The sequence below is a fragment of the Microcaecilia unicolor genome, chromosome 6 (genome assembly GCF_901765095.1).
Source record: "Microcaecilia unicolor chromosome 6, aMicUni1.1, whole genome shotgun sequence".
In the NCBI taxonomy this organism is placed as follows: domain Eukaryota; kingdom Metazoa; phylum Chordata; class Amphibia; order Gymnophiona; family Siphonopidae; genus Microcaecilia; species Microcaecilia unicolor.
The window spans coordinates 283,816,126-283,836,129 of NC_044036.1; the positions used below are offsets into that span (position 1 = coordinate 283,816,126).

At 40.7% G+C, this 20,004-nt stretch overlaps 1 protein-coding gene across 1 annotated transcript in view; it reads right to left on the reverse strand.

Moving 5' to 3' along the window:
- COL5A1 (collagen type V alpha 1 chain) overlaps positions 1-20,004 on the reverse strand; it is a 376,227-nt gene that overhangs the window by 55,465 nt on the left and 300,758 nt on the right. Inside the window, 11 exon segments of the mRNA XM_030207658.1 lie at positions 6,931-7,038; positions 7,144-7,197; positions 12,824-12,931; positions 13,045-13,098; positions 13,273-13,326; positions 13,658-13,765; positions 17,012-17,119; positions 17,408-17,461; positions 17,558-17,647; positions 17,845-17,952; positions 18,183-18,236. Of these exon segments, the coding sequence (XP_030063518.1) occupies positions 6,931-7,038; positions 7,144-7,197; positions 12,824-12,931; positions 13,045-13,098; positions 13,273-13,326; positions 13,658-13,765; positions 17,012-17,119; positions 17,408-17,461; positions 17,558-17,647; positions 17,845-17,952; positions 18,183-18,236 (900 nt within the window).

Sequence of the window (20,004 nt, forward strand, 5' to 3'; positions counted from 1 at the left end):
ATGGGGGGGGGGGGGGGGAGGCCTCAATACATTTTCATTAAACCTAGAAGCCAATCCAAAAACTTAGCAGCCAGCAGCTGAGATTTCTCTAAATTCTCCTTCCCCATCCCTCCAACACTGTCCCCAGTGAATTTCCAGAGGGGTTGGGTAAAGGATGAGAATCCCCTCCTAGATCAGCAGTAGCTCTTTCAGAAACTGATTTACTAAGACTATTTCCCTGTTTTGTGTCTGTGGGTAAAGAAAGTGTAGTAAATAAACATGTGGATAAAGGTGAGCCGGTTGATGTAGTATATCTAGATTTTCAGGAACCTTTTCACAAAGATCCTCATGAGAGACTCCTGGGAAAATTAAAAACTCATGGGATAGGAGTCGATGTTCTGTTGTGGGTTAGGAATTGGTTATTAGACATAAAACAGAGGGATAAACAGCCATTTTTCCCAATGAAGGAGAGTGAATAGTGGAGTGCTGCAGAGATCTGTACTGGGATCAATGCTATTTAACATATTTATAAATGATCTGGAAATTGGAACAAGTGAGGTGCTTACATTTGCAAATGATACAAAACTATTCAAAGTTGTTTAAACACATGCGAACTGTGAAAAATTGCAGGAAGACCTTAGAAAATTGGAAGACTGGGCATCCAAATGACAGATGTGGGCAAATACAAAGTGATGCACATTGGGAGGAATAATCCAAATCATAGTTACATGATGCTAGGGCCCACCTTAGGGGTGAGCACCCAAGAAAAAGATCTAGGTGTCATTGTAGACAATCCCTGCGATATTGAAAACCATTTAACTGGCCAGGAACAGTACCTGGCTGGTTAAATTGTACTTAGCCAGCTATCCAGCGATATTCAGTGGGAGATAGCCGGCTGTCTCCTGTTGCATATCGCAGGTTAGTGGCTAGTGGATAGCCGGTTATATTGCCTGATATAACCAGCTATCCGCCAATTTTCACTGCAAGTTTGGCTGCCAAAATAGCAGGGATATCTTTGGCTGGTTTAAACGTAACAAAATATGAGCTTGGCCAGTTATGTCTAAACTTATATTTCAAGCTTAAATAGAGTCCAATCACAGTACATATATGGGAGATGCGCTTTAGGCTGCTTAGCAAAACAGACAACATTTGGGTGCATGAAATCCCAGGCACCAGGAAAAGCAGGGGATGCAATGGACAGGACACAATTTTGGCACATCAGCCTCCCATGTGCCTTGTGTGGCCACACATATCTTGCTACAATCTGAGACTGTTTTTTTTCCATGTGGAGTATCTATTTCTTAGTACCAAACACATATCAGTGCAGACCGGCTCAATGAGTAGCCTGTTTATTTTGCTAGTTTACATGCATCTACAGGACATGCTTATGCTTATGCATTGGATGCACATTTAATTTTTGAAATCCCAAGGCTTCTTATTGGGGGTGATTTTAACTTGCAAACTGATGCTATTTTAACTGATATTAAGGCAGCTGTTTATTCAGTCCTCTTTGCTCATGGTTGATACTGCTTCCTGTGATAAAGGGCATAACAGTTCAGCTTCTATGTTGTGGAGTATTATTTATTTATTTAGAATGAATGACACCTTTGTCGATTGTAGCTCGAGGTGAGTTACATTCAGGTACAGTAGGTATTTCTCTGTCCCTGGGAATCTGGAGATAACTCTACTGGTCTGCATTAATATTCTGAGATTATTTTGATTTGCTTGGAACAGATTGTAAAATTATTACTAGGTCCTGTGAGTTGAGAATAACTATTTCCAAAGGAAATCTAAGTGTTGCTAATAATTTTTTAAACCACGTTTTAATCCCTTTTGATCCAGGCAGATGATTCTTTTAGGGGGGGGGGGGTCATTTATTTATTTATTTATTTGTTGCACTTGTACCCCGCACTTTCCCACTCATAGCAGGTTCAATGCGGCTTACATAGTAATAGGAATACAAAGTATAATCAGAGAAAACAGGCTAGGTTTAGCAGAGTGATAGGGAAGTGTAGATAGGTAACATAAGGGAGAGGGATTATAGGAGGTAGGAAGAGGTGCAAGTTTTAGGCTAGATTGAGATAATCAAGGGATAGGTACAGGGTGAACATAGGGAAAAAAATTGGAGGAGGCGTGGTCCGAGTCAATTGCCGTTGTCGCAGGATCAGGTGATGAATAGGTGGATTTACTAATGGTCGTCTCACGTTAGGCTCCTTTTACAAAGCAGAGCTACTGATTAGTGTGCGCTGAATGTGAAGAAGCCCATGGGAATTGAATGGGCTTCTTCACATTCAGGGCCCTTTTACAAAGCATCGGTAAGCCCAACACGGGGCGCTGCTGCCCCCCTTTCCTCTCATCTTCCTGCATCTGTTCCTTTCTTGGTCTGTCACTCTCCTGCTCCTTTCTTCCGGGACCCGGGTTATCACGTTAACACAATCACTCAGGTCCTGACACACAGGAGCAGGACACAGACCAAGAGAGGAGCAGAACCTTCTGCCTGCCTCTGGAAGCCTTGCCAGTGCCGGGCCCCCCTTGAAGGCCAGGCCTGGGGAATCTTGCCTTCCCTGTCCCCCTTCTTGGCAGCCCTGTTGGAGTGGACTTAATATGAGCTCTTCATATCTTTCTATTAGGTTATTTCCACATAGATTAAATCTAGTGGTTATTTTTCCATTTTTAAAGAAACCTAAACCCCTGTTTACTAAGCCATGCGCAATGCCGACACAGCTTATTCAAAGTGGATGAGCTGTGTTGGCATTAGCGCACAGCTTAGTAAACAGGGGGGCTAGTTTGTGTGCCTGAGATTTCACTAATTACAAACTCGTTTTGAATTTGACTTTCTTAGACAAGTTAATATGCAGACTTGAGCCAGCTACAAGATACTCTGAATGATGAGAACTTCTTGCACCAAAGTTAGATGGGTTTTCACTCCACCTGTGGTACTGCTGACCATGACATAAGTACATAAGTAATGTCATACTGGGAAAAGACCAAGGGTCCATCGAGCCCAGCATCTTGTCCACGACAGTGGCTAATCCAGGCCAAGGGCACCTGGCAAGCTTCCCAAACTGATGCCATGCAGGGGCCTGGATTTGTCCTGACTGCATGGGATCTTGTGACCCTCAGTGTAGGTGTGTACAGTGCTTGAGTGGTTCAGGTCTTTTCTGAGCTCACAGTTTCAGAGCATTCACTGAGATACTGACTTCTCTAAAATTCAGCCTTTAAAATGCATGTTTCCACATTAGTATCTATTTGCAGCCTTTGGGGAATCTGATTTGAAAAGCAGGGATTTATTGTGTACTCTATGCGATGATAATCAGTTTCATTTAGAATTGGGCTCTGATCGAGATAATGCCTTGTGTAAGCTTTCTCATTGCTTAGAGCTGGTAAATAACAATCTGTTAAATGTGAATAAAATGGTCGTTCTATGGATAAAGATAGACATTCTGGTTCTTCTTGAGCCCTCGGTGGTATATGAGGACAACATTTTGCTAGTAAGATCTGAACTCAAAGTTTTGGTGTCATTTTGGCTTCAAAGCTCTTGATGCATGCCCATGTAAATCATGTATTTGTCTGCGTCAGCTTATTCATTTTCTTTGACCATACTTATCTCAAGGTATCTTGGTGCTGTTATTCATGCATGTATTTGTAATTGTTGGATTGTCATAGTATGCTATTGATGGAGCTACAGAGAACCACTGGTGAGGCTGCAGCAGGTTCAGAGCATACACACTATGTTTAAAATGACATGAAAAACAAAAATGTTCATAGATGTTTCCATTTGGGCAAAACTTTACCGTAAAGAAAATTTGCTATTTGAATGTTCAGTATTGATTATTCTACAGTGTGATGCAAGCATCAGGTGTCTTTTCTTCAGTTACTCATTCAGTGCAAAATGAAAGTCCTCAGTTTTATAAGAGTTTATTTCTGCAGTTGGTGGAACATGTTTGTTAATGCGAAATGCTATTTAAGAATTCAAGGGTCCTTTTACTAAGCTGTGGGAAAAAAGGGCCCAGCAGTAGCAGCGGGGGCCATTTTTCCCATGCGCCAGGGCCCTTTTTACCACAGCGGGCAGAAAAATGGCCACACAGTATGATAATCCTTACCACATGGCCATACAGCGGGAAACACTTACTGCCACCCATTGAGGTGGTGGTAAGGGCTCCTGCAGTAACCCAGCAATAACCAGACAGTGTGTGGTGATGCCTGATTACCACAGGATTAGCAATGCGCTAGACAAAAAAATCTCAGGAGCACCAGAAATGGCGTATGCTCCAGCCAGAACTACTGCCGGTGGCTTATTGAGCCCAAGTTGAGCTTACCGCTGCTTCGTAAAAGACTCCCTCATTGAAATGGAGAGCAATGAAGATTTATGGGGATCTTTTTCACTAGGCGCGCTAGCATTTTTACTTCATGGTAAAAATCAGTTGGTGCTAAATGCTGAGACGCCCTTAGGAATATACCGTATTTTTCAGACTATAAGACGCACTTTTTCCCCCCAAATTTGGGAGGAAAATGGGGGGTGCATCTTATAGTCCGAAGGTAGAGATTTCCCTCCCTCCCTCTGAGTTCAGGATCGCGCTCCCCCCCCCCCCCCCGGCCCTGTCACCACTTCTCCCTACTCACGCGATCTTCCCTGGTGGTCTAGTGACGTCGGGGCAGGAAAGAGCGCTGCTCTCCATCCTCCAGTATGCAGCCTGACGGTCTCAGCGAGATTCAAAATGGCTGCCGAGACTTCAATTCTCGGCGGCCATTTTGAATCTCGCCGAGACCGTCAGGCAGCAATGCATACAGGAGGATGGAGAGCAGAGCGCTGGGCAGGAAAGAGGGGGCTCTTTCCTGCCCCGACGTCACTAGACCACCAGGGAAGATCGCGTGAGTAGGGAGAAGTGGTGACAGGGCCGGGGGGAGGGCGATCCCGAACTCGGAGGGAGGGAGGGATTCGGACAAGACACACTGGAGCACCTAGGTTTTAGAGTTGGGAAAAAGGAAAAAAAAATGTTTCCTATTTCCCTCCTCTAAAACCTAGGTGCGTCTTATGGTCCAGTGCGTCTTATAGTTCGAAAAATACGGTAATGGGCGTGTCAGCGTTTAGCACCAGCTGATTTTTAGTGTGAGCTAAAAACACTAGTGCACCTTAGTAAAAGACCCCATATCTTAACAATGAAGAGATTTTTTGACAAGTAGTATCCAGATTGATGGCTTGCTTTTTAGATCTGGCCTTCTTCTGAGATTGTGTTTGATTTTTATGCTTGTTTTACTTTGTATTGAATCTGTTACATTTTGTGCATTTTTCTTAATTGGTATCTCAAGTACCAGTACCTATAATAGAAATTGAAACCACATAGTTGCCTCAGGGATCACTTGTGGTATATCAACTGCTGAAAATAAATTTTAAAAGAATGTGTAAAAAATAAATAACACATATTCAGGAAAAACTGTGCAGTGGGAATGTAAACAATGAAAACTAAATATGTAGGAATAGGACAAAAGGGGAAGCTAGAAAAGTGTAATGCATCTGTCTAAACCACTTTCTAGTGGCACTGGGTATCTAGGCATCTGAAAGCTAATTGAGGTGAAACATAATGCTAAAAGTTTACCTAGGGCATTTAACACCCTTGCACCAGCCTTGGACAACCCTATTTAACAATCTTTAAACCCTCGTGGATTTAAAAGGCACATAATATGAATAAATAATTCTACTTTATTGACAGTCTCCATCTGGCCTTTTTTTTCAGGGGGTACTTGGGGGTACTGAGTACTGGCACCTTTTCCATTGTCTGCTAAAATTGACTCATGGACCCCAAGTTTTAATGATAGAGCTCAGGCTCTACACACCGACTCTGCCTTGTCATAGATTCTGTGACTGGTTGCAGGGGGCCTGGCTATTGTGAGGTGGATCCCTCAGTGATCACCCCACCCGTAAAGGGTGGCCTGGCATTTGAGTACTGGCACCTTTTTTGCTAGAAAAAATACACTGGTCTCCATGCCCCAACGGCATGATAAACGATGACCATTGAGAACAATGAAAATACATCCAAGTCTGGGCTTTTCACAACACTATGCCATCTTGTCCATGTCTAGAACCCTTCCTGATCCTCTGACCTCAATTAAAAATAAGCAGCATGCTACGAGTATATATGATGACATTACAGCAGTCTAGAAATGTAACACTTATTGGAAGATAAAGACCTTTTGCCCAGTTGTTTCCATAAGCTGTGTCATTCCAGACCCTGGCTGATATCTGCTCTTGTCTCTCCCTTGTCCATCATATTATTATTATTATTATTATTTATGACATTTATATCCCACATTATTCCCACCCACGGGCAGGCTCAATGTGGCGTACAATAGTCTATTAAATAACAATATTACAAAATACAGTAATTAGTGTCGTTAGAGGGAAAGAGGAACAGCAGGAGGGAGAGGGAGAGAGGGGAAGATGACAATTTGTGTTAATGTTTTGTAATTTATTGTTAACCTCTATGATCAACTAATTTTATAACTGTGGTATATCAGTCTTTACCTGCCCAATGCATGCTTGAATTCTGTCTTCAGTATGGATATCTGCTGCTAGGTAATTCCAAGTGATCCACTAATCCTTCAGTGAAGAAGTTTTTCTTTCCACTTACTCTGAACCTTCTTCTTTCCAAATATACACCATAAGCCCTTATTATCAAGCTTCTATTATTAAGAAAAAAGTACTAATTCTAAGTAATCCTTATCTGTGTCTGTTAAAGATACTTAATTTTCAACTGGAAAATATGCCTCACATGTGAGCCAAAGTATGAGTATTTTTTAACTTTCATTTTCACCAGGCAGTTCGTTCAGGTGAGGGAGGGATAGCTCTAGTTCAGTTCTAAAATATCACCCACACCTTAAAAGAAAGTCAGTTTGCCAGGATATATGACTCTACATCTCCTCTGGTTTTAGAAATATGTAACTGTACTACACCTTTTCTCCTACTGGTCCGGGATTACCAATGCCACCTGGGGGACCTTGTGGGCCATCAGCTCCGGAAGATCCAGCTGGACCTCTGGGCCCTGGGGGACCAGGGGGGCCCTAGAACAATAGGCATACATTTGTATAATCAAATATTAAGTTGTCTGAAGTAATACCAATTATACTGTATTGTATACTATTACTTGAAATATTATTAATACTTGCCATTTGTCCAACATCACCAGTCTCTCCTTTTTCACCAGGTGGGCCAGGCAATCCCTGTTAAAACATAGTTTAATCAATCAGTAATCATGTAATCAAAGAATCTTATAAAGGATCTATTGCAAAACACAGGGAGGTGGGGGAGTGATGACAGAAAAATTCAGCTTACTGCTCCCAAGATGCTCTTTACAAACCAAATATTTATTGTATTATAGAATATGCTGGTCATTTTAGAAGGGCTATGGATGTTTGAGATGTACATCAACTGGCTCTTAAACATTTGTCATGCATAATATCTAAGGGACCAATATTTAGACTGCGGGAGGTGGCTGGGCTGCCTACCGCAGTCATCGCTGAGTCCAGATATTCAATGCTAGGCCTTTTTCCGGTGACCAGATTTGAATAACCAGTTTACTTTTGGCCAGTTTGAACTTAACCAGCCAATCAGATATTCAGCACTTGCCGGTCAAATTCAAATTGGCCAAAAATGTTCAATTCTGTGTTCAATTCTGGTCGTCTGTGTTTAATTCTGGTCGCCGCATCTCAAGAAAGATATAGTAAAATTGGAAAAGGTGCAGCGAAGGGCGACTAAAATGATAGCGGGGATGGGACGACTTCCCTATGAAGAAAGACTAAGGAGGCTAGGGCTTTTCAGCTTGGAGAAGAGACGGTTGAGGGGAGACATGATAGAGGTATATAAAATAAAGAGTGGAGTGGAACAGGTAGATGTGAAGCGTCTGTTCACGCTTTCCAAAAATACTAGGACTAGGGGGTATGCGATGAAACTACAGTGTAGTAAATTTAAAACAAATTGGAGCAAATATTTCTTCACCCAACGTGTAATTAAACTCTGGAATTCGTTGCAGAAGAATGTGGTGAAGGCGGTTAGCTTGACAGAGTTTAAAAAGGGGTTAGACGGTTTCCTAAAGGACAAGTCCATAAACCACTACTAAATGGACTTGGAAAAAATCCACAATTCCAGGAATAACATGTATAGAATGTCTGTATGTTTGGGAAGCTCGCCAGGTGCCCTTGGCCTGGATTGGCCGCTGTCGTGGACAGGATGCTGGGCTCGATGGACCTTTGGTCTTTTCCCATTGTGGCATTACTTATGTACTTACGTACTTATATACCAGTATTCACCCAGCCACATTTGACTGCTTAACTGGTGCTGAATGGTCCTGAATAACCGGCTATATCGCGATATAACTGGCTAGGCACTATCCACTGACTGGGGATATTCAGCGAGAGATAGCCAGCTATCTTCCGCTGAATATCGCTGGATAGCCGGCTAAGTGTCATTTAACGGTTAAATGGTTTTGAAGCCAGGATATGCATGGCAAAAACCCAAGTGCATGAAAATGGCATGGGAGCGTGGTCTGGACGTATTTTAGGTGGGACTTGGGCATGCCCAGAAAATACACAATTATTCCCCTTTTTAGAAATGGAATAAATGTTGATGCCCTAACAGACTGATGTCAAGATTTACACCAGCTATCAAGCATGTTTAGGTTTTGCAAACTGTTCCTATTGACCAGCACTCCACTGGAGAGATTAGGGGAGATTGCATCCTTAATCCTCCAGTGGTTTTTGGCACCCCACAAAAGCCAAACTGGCAAGGGATACCAGTCTCTGTGACACTGCTGGGAAAATACATGTTTACAATTCTAAAATAGCAAAGATAAATGTGTATGTGCTGGCACAAACATGTTAATTGAAATTTACGCTCGCATTTAAAGGTGCCGGGATCAGTGTGCAAATTTTATGCACAGCTCTGAAAAGGAGGCATGGCCATAGGAGGTTCATGAGTGGATCAGAGGCATTCCTACAATTTGTGTGCACTGTTATAGAATAAGGGGGATCCGTGCCTAATTTAGACACAAGAATTTCCACCAGGGTTTACTTGGTATAAATCCTTATATCGAAAGTTAAGCGCCGAACCGGGCCTAAGTGTACTCTATAAACTGTGCCTAACTTTCAGCACTGTTTATAGAATAGTGCTTGGCGTATTTTTTTCAGCAGCAATTTTTCAGTACTGTTGATAGAATTTGGTCCTATATATACTGGGTCCAATATTTTAAAAAAAGCTGAGCTCCCAAATTTATGCACCTAAGTTAGGCTCCTAAATTCATTTTCAAAACTCTATGGGTGTCTCTAGTGTTAGCATGTGCTAATCTATAGCGTGCACTAAAAGGTTTGCACACCTAGAGTGTGGCTTAGTAAACAGGGCCCTATATGGGTTAACCCCAGATTATATGCAACCTTTAATTAATCTATCCTTACATAAAGCTCTTCCTGGAGCCAGAGACTATTTAATTTTCCATTGTCCTAGTTGCAAAAAAGTGGTATATAAATCAGTTTTCACGGCAGGGTTCCCATCTAGTCACATGGGAGCATAATTATTTGAAATTCCGGAAATCCTTCAAAATCTTTCTTTCTAAGAATTTTTTTACTGATGGACCCCCCCCCCCAACAAGGAAAAATCCTAATCCTAAGTGCCATTTCCATTCTTTTTCACTTACGTTATTCTTTCAAATTAATTATCACATTCAACTAATTCAACCCTGATGTATTCAATAACTAATTTGTACTGTTAGTTTAATATGTTAAATACATTGAACCAGATTTGTATTGTTAATATAATAATCTGTTAGCCACATTGAACACAATTTGATTGGGAAAATGTGGGATATAAATGAAATAAATAAATAAATAAATAAATAAATATTGCCTTATTTTCAGCTAAACTCAGGAGTTAAGTTTTCAGCTGAAAAATTCATCTCAATTTGGGAGCTTAAAAGTTATGCATCTAAATTTAGGACTGCCATTTATTTGCCTAGATTTATGAGCTTACTAGGAGATTCTTTTTATGGTGACTAAAGTTGCACGTCCAAATCAGCGCATATTGCCAATTTCCATGTGCAACTTAATTGATTAATGAGCCAACAACTAATTATTGGCATTAATTGGCCTTATTTGGGATTTATACATGGATCATATTCAATAACGCTCTGTAAATAAATCCTACAGCATATAAATTCAAAGGGCTCAGCCAGGGGTGTTCCAGGGGTATTCCTAGAATTTACATGCATTGTTACAGAATAGACCCCATGGACACCTAATTTACGTGTCAGCATTTACACCTGATTTCAGCAGGCATAATTGCTGGTGCCTTAAGGGGCCCTTTTACTAGGCAGCGATAAGCCCGACTTGGTGGGCTTACTGCTTGCCATTCTGGAACTACCACCAGCCTAATGCGGGTGCTGGCAGTAGTTCTAACCCCAGCGCGTGGTATTTCCGGCACTAGTGGAAATATTTTTTAAATATTTCCACAGGGGGTTACCACCAGGTTAGCGCAGCAGCCCTTACCACCACCTTAATGGGTGGCAGTCCCCCCCCCCCCCCCCCCCTGCATGGTCATGCCTTTTTTCAGCCTTTTTTCAGCCTTTTTACCCACTGTTTTAAAAAGGTCCTCAGGATGTGGCAAAAACAGCCCCTGCTGCTAGTGCAGGGCCCTTTTTACCACAGCTTAGTAAAAGGACCCCTTTGTTAGGCACCATTTATGTGCTTAGCACTATTCTATAAAGGACACTTAGGGGACATTTTACTAAGTTGCGCCAAAAAATGGCCTGTGCTGATGTAGGAACGTGTTTTGGATCTGCGTAGGTCCATTTTTCAGTGCACTTGCAAAAAAGGCCTTTTTCTTAGCCAAAAATGGATGTGCAGCAAATTATTGCACATCCATTTTGGGCCTGACACCTTACCTCACCCATTGATTTAGCGGTAAGGTATCACACGTTAACCAGGCGGTAATCGTCCGCGAGTGTACACTGCCGACTACCGCCTGGTTAGCGCCACGCGTAGAAATAGAAATTATTTTCTGCCACACATTTTGGATGCACATCAAAATTAGAATTATTGCCCAGGGCATGCGGTAGTCTACTTTGACGTGCGTTGTACATGTATAGGTGCCTACGAGCCTTAGTAAAAGGGCCCCTTACATATTTCAGCACCGATTTTTCAGATCCATTTATAGAATCTAGTCCTTAGTGCTGAAAATCAATGCTAAGCACCTAAGATCGTTTCCCCATCTTAAATCCGCCTCTGTTGCTACCCACTTCTTATGCTCCTAAATTTAAGAATTTAGTGAAATTTTGAGTAAAACTGTATGCACTCAAGTACATTTTCAATGAGGATTCCTTAGGAACATGACTCACAAAGAGGGGCATAATCTAAAGGGACGTCCAAGTTTTGATGAGGACGCCCTCGCAAAACGTCCCCATCTAGGGGTGGGGAAACCTGTATTTTTGAAACAAGATGGACGTCCATCTTTCTTTTTGAAATTACGGTCAGGGACACCCAAATCCTGAAATTTGGTCGCCCTTAGAGATGGTCGCCCCTAGACTTGGTTTGTTTCTGATTTTCAGTGATAATGGAAACCAAGGACGTTGGTTCATGGGAGGAGCCAGTATTTGTACTGCACTGGTCCACTGACATGCCAGGACACCAACCAGGCACCCTAGGGGGCACTGCAGTGGACTTCATAAATTGCTCCCAGGTACATAGCTCCCTTACCGTGTGTGCTGAGCCCCCCCAACCCCACCCAAAATCCACTACCTCCAACTGTACACCACTAAATAGCCCTTATGGTTGAATGGGGCACCTAGATGTGGGTACAGTAGGTTTGTGGTGGGTTTTGGAGGGCTTGCTGTTTCCTCCACAAATGTTACAGATAGGGGGCGTGGGCCTGGGTCCGCCTGCCTGAAGTGCACTGCACCCACTAAAACTGCTCCAGGGACCTAAATACTGTTGTCATGGGCCTGAGTATGACACCTGATGCTGGCATAGAGGCTGGCACAAAATATTTGGAAAGATGTTTTTGAGGGTGGGAGGGGGTTAGTGACCACTGGGGAGCAAGGGGAGGTCATCCTCGATTCTGTACGGTGGTCATCTGGTCATTTTGAGCACCTTTTTATGGTCGTAAGAATAACACGACCAGGTAAGTCGTCCAAGTGTTCGTCAGGGATGTCCTTGTTTCTTTCGATTATGTGTCGAGGACATCCTAGTGTTAGGCATGCCCAAGTCCCGCCTCTACTATGCCTCCAATACGCTCCCTTGAACTTTGGCCATCCTTGCGACGGAAAGCAGTTGGGGACATTCAAAATCGGCTTTTGATTATACCGATTTGGACGACCCTATGAGAAGGAAGCCCATCTTCCGATTTATGTCAAAAGATGGGCGTCCTTCTCTTTCGAAAATGAGCCCAAAAGGGAGTCTTTTACTAAATATTAGCGCATGCTATTTTCAGCATGTCTCGTAGGAATAAAATGTATTTTGTGGCAGAAAACATGGGCAAACCTTTATTAAAAGACCCCCAAAGTTAGAAGCATAAATCCTTTGAATATCAGGTTCTATAATTATTATAGATGTGGAATACCAACATATGTATATGCGTGTATATATATCTCTATCTCTATCTATCTATATATATATATTTATATCTATTATCTATATATTCCATCATAAGAATGTACTGCCAGCCTGCTTGAACATTCTTGAATACTCAATATTCAATCTCAAAACATCTCTCACAACAAATATTTTACACAAGACTCAGAGAAAATAATACTCCAATAATAGAATTTCAATGTAAAATCAATGTAGCCTTTTGGCTACAAGTTACCTGTAAGCCAACTGGGCCTGGAGGGCCAGGGAAACCTCGTGGACCTTCATCACCCTTCTGGCCAAAGAGTCCCTGTTGTCCCCTAGGACCTGGTTCACCATCAGCTCCCTTAAAAGAAAGATTATTGACACAAATTAGATTTTTAAAATTCTATTGCACAGGATCCTGAAATATTGATTAACTCATGCTTGGTTAAAATGTGAAATGAAAATGCTACTTACAGATGGACCTGGTTGCCCAATTGGACCTTGAGGGCCAGTGGGGCCTGGTGGACCCTGTGAGGAAAAACATATGTTTAGATTCTCTCATACCTACGCAGACATGAAAAGAGGTCTCAAACTATGTGGCTTTCTCCAATAATCTTAAATTTGTATATATCAGAAATTACATACTACAAATGCATTATAATTAAACAGAACAAGTAATTACATAAGAAAGAAATATCTTACCTGTTCCCCTTTGTCGCCTTTTCCTCCCTTTTGACCTGACTCTCCAATTTCACCCTATTAAACAATTAGACAAGATTAATTGTAAATAAATTTACATTACAATCACATTCATTAGACATGGTTAAACATCCATAGACATTTTTCAAATATTTGGAAAATTCCATTTTCTAAATCCCAAGAGATTAGGAAGTTTTGCTATTTTCTCCTTAGAATACATAGTCCTGAAGATACAAAATTAGACTTCTGTACAAGAGGCACCTGTCTGTCAGCTTTGAAGACTGCTGTAAGAATGGTTACATCGGAAAAATTTTAATTAATTTTGAAATTGTTACTTTTACAAGAAACATGAAACAATTAAGGTAGAACAGAAAAGGAATTACACTACCTTGTCTCCATCTTCACCAGGAGGGCCAACTGGACCTGCTGGGCCAGGAAGACCCACAGGGCCCTGAATACCATCCCGTCCTGCTGGACCTTGAGGGCCTTTTTCCCCCTGAAATTACAATGAACTGGTAGGTGAAGATTATTCTTAACATAGTAGATGATGGCAGATAAAGACCTGCAAGGTCTATTCAGTCTACCCAACAAGGTAAACATATGATAACATAACATATGCATACTTGATCTTGATCTGCCATGGAATTTTCAGAGTACAGACCACAGAAGTCTGCTCAGCACTGGCTTAATTTTCAACTACTGAAGTTGCCGTCCAAGCCCTCTCCAGCCCAACTAGATCTGTCTAGCCATAATCAGGACACAAACCATAGACATCTGCCCGACACTAGCCTTACATCCCAACTACTGGATTTGCCACCTAAGCATGGTCGAGTTCTGTTTTGATTCCATTGATTCCATTCTTGCCTCATATTTAAAACTTGTGTTCCAACACTTGTGAGCAATATACAATCTAAAGAGATCAAAATGTCTGTGTGTTCGTGTGTCTATGGTTGCCTGCATTCCCCCAGTACTTTCATTTTACAGGTACAGTGGATTCCAGTTAATTGGGACACCGCTTAATCAGAGCAGCTATATATTTGGCCCAAAACCCGGAGAATAGAAACAAAGCACAGCTGTAAAGGTGCAACAATTTCACTTTTTTGGGACAACACACCATTTATTTGAGGCAGTAACGTATGTAAAATGCCATCGATACATCACCAACCCCTGAAGTTTATATGGGCTGATGGGGGTTGAAATGCTGCCTATCCCTGAGGTAGCCCTGCAGCCATTGGCGAGACCAGCAAAAGTAACATTGGAGTCCTTTTGGTTGGCAGTGGAATCCCTGACCAAGTTTTGTCTTACTTTTGTCTCCAATACAAAGTCGAATGCCTCAATGATAGAATCGCTTCAATCTCGACTGGTCCTTCAGGAGCAAATATGAAAAATTATGAAACATCTTTATCCCAAGTTAAAGAGGTGGAATGTAAATTATTACAGAATGCTGATGTTCACTGTAAGTTGGAGAACTTAGAAAATGGAGCTAGATCATTGAATTTGAGAATATTAAACTTTCCTTCTATTAAATATAGCTCCTCAAGGGACTTATTTCACAACTTTTTAAAAGAAGTTCTTCAATATCCTGTCAATGGGCTTTCCCCAATACAAAAACTTTATTATTTGTCATCTTCATTAGCTCAAAAAGCCAGGTTGAAAGGTCAAGTTGGGGTGAATTCGTCATCTGATAGTCTAGATGTCTCAGCGCTTTTAGAGAGATTGCAAGATGAGGTGGACTTTCGGGCCACCTTGTTGGTCTCCTTTATATTTTTCCAAGATAAAGAGGCTTTGATAAGACTTTATCTGAGACAATCGGTTCCAGTCTTCTTTATGGGAGAAAAGATTCAGATATTTCCGGATGTCTCCAGATCAACACAGGAAAGAAGGAAGAAATTTCTGTCTATGCGACAGGAAGCTTTGACTTTGGGTGCTAAATTTCAGTTAAGGTTTCCATGTAAATGTATTCTTCAGATAGATAATACTACCTTTCATTTTTTTTAACCTTTACAACTTCAATCTTTTTTGAATGCAAGAGTTCCTAAATCTGACTTATAATGATCTTTTGCACTTGTAGAAAGTAATGATGCAGTTGAAATGATCTTTTGCAAGCTATTTTCTTTTCTTTTGTTTCCTTTTCCTCCTCTCAGGAATGGTGTATATCGGTCCCCCCCCCCCCCCCCCCCCGATTGTGGACTACAGCCTATAAATATTATTGTAGAAGAGGGATTTCCTCTGAATATTTGTTTCTTGTAAATTATGGCAGATTGCTTGACAAAGTTTGCTTTGGAATTATGTAAAATGATTAATAAATAAAAATTTAAAATAAAAAAGAGAAATTGTCAAACGAGTGGACTTTAACTAAGAGGCAACAGGGCATTTCCCAAAAATGTAAATGTGACGGTAAGGATTCCAATGTAGAAGAGGCCCTGAACCAGTGGTTCTCTATTGTAACAGGAAGAGGTGTTCGAGTGAGTAGACCAATGTTAAAAAGCAAGTCAGAGGAGCTCATTTAGCTAGAAAATTCGGTCACAACAATTTTAAAGCAACAGATGGCTGGTTGCCGCACATCCATTTTGGGTCTGAGACCTTACCGCCAGCCATTGACCTAGTGGTAAACACTCACGCGGTAACTGGGCAGTAATGACCTACATGTGCCAAATGCCACTTGGCGCGCGTCCATTATGCATGCCCAAAAATAAAAAAATATTGTTCAGACGCGCGTATCAAAAGCGCACCAAAAATGAAATTACCGCAAGAGCCACGCGGTAACTCCATTTTGGTGTGCATTGGGCACGCATAGACGCTTACGTGGCTTAGTAAAAGGGCCCTTCTTTTAAAAAAAGTAACATGTCAACTTCATTTTTTCAGGGCAGCGGCTTAATTGAGGCAATGTGCTAAAATCCCAAAGTGCCCCAATTAACCAGAATCCACTGTATTGTGTGTAACAGATAAGAGTTGTCAATAGATTTCTAAGAGATGGAGTTACTTCTTCAAGGTAATATGAACCTGAGGATAACTGTGCTAACCACAAATTGCTACCCTTCTTTAGATAATTTGTTCTCTATTGTTCCGTGCCTGCTATGCTAGGATTAATAAAGTGGTCATTGATGATTCTCAGTTATGTGAAGATTTGGGATAAGGCAAATTATGCTGTGGAAGATGAGAGAAAAATTTTTGTTACATAAATGTAGCCTCTTCTAGTCTCAGTAGAACAGTCTATGTGACATCATCACAAAGAAGAAAAGTGTTTTTATAACTTCATGTTTGTTTATTTATTTAGATATATTTACCACCTTTTTGATGGAATTGTTTTTTCTAATTTTCTTTATTATGTATGGAATAGAGCTCTATGTGATGGACAAAAGTAATCACTGTTCACTTGATGAAAACTCAAGGCATAACAAGAAAGGGAGTCTTTTCTGGGCCACTTCACTCTCAATTTTGTTTAGTAACCAAGTGTCCTTGATTTTGAGGAATATTTCCACTGTGTTGACTCTAAATTGCAAATAGTTTAGCTCAATACATTAATGAGGATTTATTGCACAGTCCTGGTTTCAACAAGGCAGATGTACCAAATGGCTTCACAAAATACCTTTTGAATGTTGACAATAAGGCAACACAATTCACACTGATCAATGTCCTTACAAGTGCTGGCAACCATAAGGATACTTGCAGTGGAAATATATATACTAATTATTATTACATATGTACATATCTGCACACATCTCTTCACATCAGCACTTACTGGAGCACCCTTTTCCCCAGCAGGTCCTGGTGGTCCTTGAGGTCCTGGTCTTCCTGGCAAACCAATTGGCCCAGCAGGACCAGATGCTCCTCGTTCACCAGGAGACCCCTAGACAAGAAAAAACAATTGCACACTTAAGACACTTAACTTTTGTTAAGAAGCAACAGAAGATTTTCCCAACTGATTGCATAAGTCAAAACAAATATATAGATTGAATTGATAAAATGAATTGCAGCTCTTTTTTTCTTAAATATATGCTACAGAACATACTTATAGACACACTGCATGAAAAAAAATTATCAGGAGAACAAAGTTTTCTCTAACATGTGAAGGAACATGACTGCATTATTTATTAATGTGTCTTGATGATATAAATGTTTTAAACTTGTAACTTACTGCTGGACCTGGAGGTCCTGAAGGGCCTTCATTGCCTTTTAATCCAAGAGATCCCTATGAGCAAACAAAGAGAGGAGATGAGAAACATGACTTAAGTGTTAGAGTGTTTTTAATTAAAAGCATTATAAGAGATTTTTTTTTTAAACTTACTATTGGACCAGGAAGACCTCTGTCCCCAGGAAACCCTCTCAATCCGGGAGGACCATCTTTTCCAGGTAAACCAGCAGGACCTGGGTCACCCTGTAATTGATATTAACATGTTTAGACATTTTTATTACCATACAACAATGTTACTACTACCTATAAGAATGGCTGTAACAACAATGGATCCAGAATCAATAAATACAATCCAGTTAAATGTAAAACCATGCTGGTATCTCCTGACAATCAAAAGAGAGAACCACCAGTTTGGTTTAGGAAAGAAATCAACAATTCACCTTTGATCCTTCTTTTCCTGTAAGGCCAGGGAGCCCTTGTTCACCAGGAGGACCAGGGGGACCGGGATGTCCCCGCTCACCCAATGGACCAGTTTCTCCAGTAGGACCCTAAGATAAGGTCAAACACATGAATGAGATACTTATGCAGTTTGGAGGATATGTCTAGGATACAAAAAATAGAAAACTTATGAAACCCTAATAATAAACTTAGTGCAAGGTTTCCACTTACAGAGGCTACCACGCTCTAAAGAGCCTTATTTATAGTTTAATGAGATAAATTCAACTTCCTGCAAAATGTTTCTTCTTCTTCTAGAACTTGGAAGAGGTGAGTGTCTTACCTGTGGACCAACTACACCAGGAGGACCAGGAGGGCCTGTCTTGCCTTGGAAACCCTGTTGTGTGAAAAATAAAATCATAGATCAGCCACTGGGAAACTTAGGTGATGGCAGCGGTATCTACTCTGCAATACGGACCCACCACCATGATCTCATACAGTATCTATTCTTTCATCACTTAATATCACAAGGAACTCACCATGTGGCAAAGGATATTGTGGGAGATTCTGTATCTATTAATGAAAGCCCAGCATTATTGGTCTCACAATAGATCTAGTGTACTGTTTTTCAGTGGCTCGATCAGCATTGCCCTGGATCTGACTGTAAATATCTGACCATGTAAGCATGTGAATGGTTGAGGGTTGTGAGTTACATATCAAAAAGTGACAATATTAATATATTTCCTAAATAACATGTTTGGTGAATTTCAGGGACATAAAATTGGGGATCTGAACTATATATTATATCTGTGGCCTTCAGTAAGTTGTATCTAACAAGGTATCCACTTTAAAAAAAAAATCCATTCTCATGCAAGAAATTGTGTGCTCCTGCACGTCATCCTTTTTTTTAGCTAATAGATATGAATATTTTTTCTGAAAGCAGGAGAATCTGATGAAGGAATTAACATGCATATATAAAGTACCTTTAGGGCCAATAGTCTAAACCCTACCCAAAAAGTGGATATTCATTAGGCACTTATCCAGCTAAAAGTGTCACTGACTATTCAATTAAATCTATCTGAACAAATGTTGTGAGTAATCTTAGTGAAGTTATTTTTCTGAACAGAGCTGTTTGTGCATATTTAGTTGGATCATGCTAAATATCACACTGCCTGGCTAAATTTGTAAAACTCTCTCCAGTTGGTCACTTTCTTAGGCAGCTACATTTTTAGCAATTTTAAGTATCCAAAATCTAGCCAGGTAACAGGGAAATTTTGATCCTCTATGATTTATTCAGCAAAAACTCAGTTTTGGCCAGGTTAATCTTTTGAATATCAACCTCTCTGTCTTTATTGACATGCAGGTATAATAAAGCATTGTAAACACCTTTAAGCCAGCTTCTGGTTAATCATACTATAATACTATATTATTATTGTAAGTATTATTGTATTTTTAATATATTATGTATGTTGTCTGGGTATTGATATTATATAAAAATGTGCTAAAGTGCATATAATCAAATAACACGCTAATAAAATCCATGTAAAATGGGGAATGAGCTGCAAAAGTATGCAAATCAGCTCATTACCTATGGATACATAGTTAAATAAGGCACGTTGTTAACCTCAGTGTTAATGACACGCATTTAACATCCATTTCCTTTTGTTAAAATTAGTGCATTAACATGGGTCATTAATGCAAGCTAATTAACAGCTTATTTTAACGCACTTTGTGTATGAGCTTGCTATCTATCAGAAGAGCCAGGGGCAAATTCCATAAGCTCCTGCTGAGAGGAAAATAAAAGTCCAAACCATTAGAGAATCTCCAGGGTTCTCCCTACATAATAGGAATGCAGTATCTCAGATGTATGAAACAATCTTGAAATGAGATCGGGTGCAGGATGTCTCAGTTCAACATGCAGCTCCCTTCCTCCATTGTGTCTACGAACAAGTGTTAGTCCATTGCCACAACAGCATTTCTAAGTGTTGTGAATGTTGCGCTGTTACACTGGATGACAGGTTAGTGCGGTGTAAGTTTAGTGTGCGCTAAACTGTAGTTATTTTCATTATGCCAAACGAAAAAAGCACAAAGGGCCTCCAAGAATGGGTTGGCATGTAAAATTTATTAAAGGACCCAACATGGGCCATGTTTCAGCAAAGCACTTG